Genomic DNA, 5,000 nt, shown 5'->3' on the forward strand with positions numbered 1-5,000 from the left:
TCCTTAAAACCTCCTCCCAGGAGTATACTACAAGTCTTGCCCACATCTGTCGACCAAGCAAATTTTCCATGTTTTTTTACAAGGACTATGCTCATGGCAGGTGGTATGGGCTGTACCCACTGGCAAAAAGTGAACTGAGCAATTTGCTACAGAACACTTGAACAGAGGATCCTGCCTAATGGTGGCCTGTAGTGATATAAAGAAGTTATTAGAAGCTAGTTAGTATTAATTGTTTTTAAGTGAGGGACACTTCTGTCGTTCCTCATACATTTTTCATATTACAGGTTAACGTGGTTACAAGTGTGCAGTTGTAATACGTTTAATTAAATGTCTATGTTAACTTAAACCCTCTAAGGTTTAGGCATTACACCTGTATATGGCTGTATCATTTATACACTGTTAGTCCTTTGCAAATGGCCAAGGAAATTTTTATCTCCAATTGTCATGCCATTCAGACTGACTACCATGAACTAATTTGTTTAACTAACTCAAGCTACTGTTTTATATAGCTTAGGTTAATGCTTCTAGTATAATCTATGTTAAGCTAAGAATAGAGGATTTCTTAGAAGGTTCTTGCTTAACCTATTCTAGGTTTATTTAAAACTTAAGGATATAAACTATAAAGAATATTCAGCCATCACTGTTTTAGGCTAATAGTAGGATATTCTTTATAAAGGGGTTCCTACTTAATCTGTTGTGGCTACTGCCTGGTCACAGGTTTAGTATCACCTTAAGGATATAGGCTAAACATAAGACCACTAGTATGTAGCCTACAGAAATGTTAACATCAGAAAAAAACTAGGTTATTTTTATTGAGCCTAGGATACTGTATATATATATATATATATAATCCTAGGCTTATTTATTTTCTTAACCTAGTGTAGGTATTGCCTAATCCAGATTATTATAGATCACTCTTAAATGTATAGACTAGGCTATATAAAAACAGAAAACTTACTAATATGTAACCTTATAGTTAGTCTACTATTTTTTGTCTAACCCAGGTTGTTTTTTATATCCAGTCCTGGGCTATTTAGTCTACTATATAAAACAGTAACCTAATAATGTGTAACCTTAAAGCCTGGCTATAACTTACTATAATCTAGGCTACTGCCTAATCTGGATTATTTAATTCACACTTAAGGGTATGGGTTACATTAAACACAATTAACCTACCTTAGTATGTAGCCTTAAGGCTAGGCTATCATCTCATCCAGCACAGATTACTGTTTCATCTAGTCCTAGGTTAGATGGTCTAGGCTAACAATTTAGTCCAAAAATGGGATGTTTCTTAAAAATTGATCACTTAACTTGATATAAGGTAATGCCTAGGCTAGTCCTGGATCATTTAGCTCATGCTTAAGTGCACAGGCATATATAAAAGGAACAAATTTATAATGATAAATAGCCTTATTGTTAGGTATCAATTTATTTTGCCCAGATATTGTTATTATCTGATCCTAGGGTCCTTGGTCTAAGCTAGGCCACTTAAGGATACATAATCCTAGGACATACGCTACAGACAACATCCACTATTAATCTAGAATAAATTATTCTCACTTACTGCCTAGATTATTGTAGACATCATATAATCTGAAAGGATTTCCTATATTAATGATAAATTGTGGAACATTTTTTTGTTACAACATTTAGTTAGAATTTAAAACAATTTTCGCTTTACGAAACTAGGTAGCAATCAACGAGCCGGGTTCTGGCTTTTACAACGAAATTATCAATTCCAAAATTTTAAAATTAAAACTTTTGGTAGAACTTAATATTAAGCACTTATCCTGTTATTTTTTATGTTTCCATGATCCTTGATAATGAAAATAGAGAAAAAGTCAAATTTTCTCAGAGCACTGGTAATGACGTGAACCGCTCGCTGTGGACCCAAGAGAGTTAATGGCTCCTTGGTCTTTAATGGCCTGGTTGTAAACAAAAGGGCAGATGCGCATGCGCGATAGTCACTTCTCTTTCGTGCAGTTCTTTTGACGTTGGAAATGCTGGATTCAGCTTCGCTGAAGATGAGGGAAAGTTCCCTCTTATCTTTGAGGCTATTACATACTCCATCACGTGTTATAATGTTAATCATCACGACACAGTGCCTGCCAAAAAGACCAACTAGAAGAGAATTCTTTGATTTAGTTTGGTCACCATGGAGCTCTGGTAGACCATGGAAGGCAACTCCTTGAGGACAGAAACAAGCGACTATGCTCTCAAAAAAGTGAATGTAAAGAAATAAACTACTTTTATTAAATGTACTTCACCTTGAAGATCACTCGAACATTCTGACAGAGGTGGAGAGGCTATACAAGTGGGCTAGTGAGTGTCTATGTGGTTATGGAGGGGTTGGTGGTGGGAGGCAGTAGATTGGCAGAGTTGGTGTTTTTATGTCATGCTCTATTGCTAACTTTACTTACTCGCTACACACTTAATGCTGCACACTGTGTACTGTACACTACACTTCATTGATAAACTTAGTTGCTACTTTTTTATTTTTTACATTTTTAATCTTCTTCACTGAATTTTTTCACGTTGTTCTCTATCGCTAACTTAACTTACTCGCTACATACTTAGTACTGCATTGCTAAATTTAATTTACTTACTACATGTGCTACACTTTATCGCAAAACTTAATTGCTACTTTTTTATTTTTAATCTTCTTCACTTACTTTTGCCTTTTTTGCCACACTTTCCTCACTTTTGCATGAGGGCATTTCACTAAAAACCTGTCCAAGGAGGTTTATTTCTTCCTGTCTTTAGAAATTTTTTGAAAATGAGCTAGGCAAGTGTCATCAAACAGCTCTGACGCACGACCTGTTGCAAATTTTTTAGGGTGTTTCTTTTCGATAAACATTACAATTTTCTCCCATATTCCCAACTATTCCTTAATTTCACTTGTAGCAACCTCCTCCGACACTGGCTCCTCCTCCTCCTTCTTCAAAACCTGCAAAGCCTCCATACGCTGCTGCTAATGTAGCTCCTTTAATTCCTTCATTGTCAGTTTTATCGTTGTGCTTCTCGACTAGGTTGTCAACGTCTTCTTCATCCACTTCCAGGCCCACATTTTCTTTCATTCAAGCCTTACTGTTTTCTTTTCATGTAGATAGGGGTGACTTTGGTACATCATTTGGCTAATTTTAAGTAAAAAAAATTTTTATTGATATTTTGCTGTGTTTACATTAATATTAACATTTGAAAATTAGTAAATAATTTTTTTATCATAAACAAGTATAGTATTTAGTCACAAAAATAAATTGAAAATAATTAGCGAATATTTTAGATATGCTCTATTTATTGATTTATTTTTTCATATTTATTGAGGTGTACTGTATCTTTTCTCTCTGTATTTCCCTTTACTTCCTCTTACTTCTTCCTACTGAATACCATATTCTTTGGAAGCTTAGATTTCAAGTCAGTGGCCCCTGTGGGCTTGTTCAATATGAATAAGTTTCATTTAATGAATAATAATAATAATAAAATACAAAAAATCTGCGAATAGGCGAATTTTCCACAAATTATTTGGAGGTATGTTCCATAAAAAAATTTGCAAGTGAAATAAAATTTTATAAAAATGTAGGTTTGTGAAGACTTATCTCATTTAACCATATAAAACTTCTGAAGCTTCAGTAGCAACACAAAAAAAGGCCTAAAAGTAAGTTAAGCTTTACATACAGTGAAACTGGATCAGAATTATGAAAATAATCACTTAAATAATGGGTAAATAGCTACTAATAAATTTAAAGGAAAGATAGATTAGAAATGTACCTTGACTTTGTATTAGTTACTAATTATTCGATTTTTGTTTGTGGCAAGATGAATTAATCAGGCACAAAACAGTGGTTTACAATAAGATAGTAATTTCCTTTGCTGATGTTATTGAAATGAAAAATATTTGGTCCGTAACATATGTAATACTGTAGTTCCTTTCATGAAATTGCTAAACTTTAAAAATAAATGTGGAACATATTGCTGACATTCCTTATACTTCAGAATAGAATCTGATAAGCTTTGGTCTATTTTTTGCAGTTTGGTTGACAATATCATTACTTTCACTCACTGTGACCAGTTTGCTGATGCTTATGTGCCCCTGGCCATGGCTGATGAACTTCATGCAAATTAAGAGTGATCCCGATGACCTCCTTATAGCATTTAGAGTAACTTTACTGCTCATTGTATGCACACACTTTGTTTTATCCTTGTCTGTTGAGGTAAGTACTGAAGTTATTGCTTTCAAGTTTATTTAAAGGTGACTGGTTATTGAAAATCTTGAAATGGCATAATTTTATTATTCGTATATTAAAATTGTAGTCACACTTCATATAACTGTAATGCTAGGAATTTAAGATGATAGTATAGTTGCACATGTTGAATTAGTATCAATGACGGCACTTAATCTTTTTCTCCTGAAATCACGTCTTTGACAACAAGAGGATTAGAACTCAAAGATCTAGAATGTATGCCCCTTATCACACCAAAACATTTTATTAATTCATATGCACAAGTTAAATTGTTTAGCTCTGTCTCAAGTAGCTGTCAGATTATAGTGTTTATAATACTGTACAAGTATATATATATATGTGGAGCACAAATAGATAAGACATTGAAGTTCCTAAACTTAATGCCATTTTGCCATTGGCAGAAAGTGGTTAGGTCAAGATGCATAACTTGTGTTTGATTTCTCTCAAGAAATACCATATGAGTAAACTTATACCCATCAACCAGAAGTTTCCACACAAGAAGCACCCAAATACATTGGCTTTCATAATGATGAATGGTGTCTTCATGTAGACATCATAAAAATCATACAACTTGACTTCACGGTCATTATCTTTTTGAGCACAAACTCATTAACTTTTTACCTTATCCTGTGGAAATCAAATAAGTTGTATGGAAAAACCTGAATAAAGATTACGTTGAACATTTAAGGATGGTAGGTGTTATGTAGTAAAAATCATTTGTTGCAGACTGTCACACTGATATATCATAAATATATATAA

The 5,000-nt window shown here is 33.6% G+C and overlaps 1 protein-coding gene across 1 annotated transcript in view; it reads left to right on the forward strand.

Moving 5' to 3' along the window:
- Window positions 1-5,000, forward strand: part of LOC136851590 (polyamine-transporting ATPase 13A2-like) — a 227,693-nt gene that overhangs the window by 201,599 nt on the left and 21,094 nt on the right. The window contains exon 28 of the mRNA XM_067125881.1: window positions 4,030-4,211. Coding sequence (XP_066981982.1) covers window positions 4,030-4,211 — 182 coding nt within the window. The remainder of the gene's footprint in view (window positions 1-4,029; window positions 4,212-5,000) is intronic.

Source organism: Macrobrachium rosenbergii, chromosome 3, assembly GCF_040412425.1.
Source record: "Macrobrachium rosenbergii isolate ZJJX-2024 chromosome 3, ASM4041242v1, whole genome shotgun sequence".
Taxonomy (NCBI): Eukaryota; Metazoa; Arthropoda; class Malacostraca; order Decapoda; family Palaemonidae; genus Macrobrachium; species Macrobrachium rosenbergii.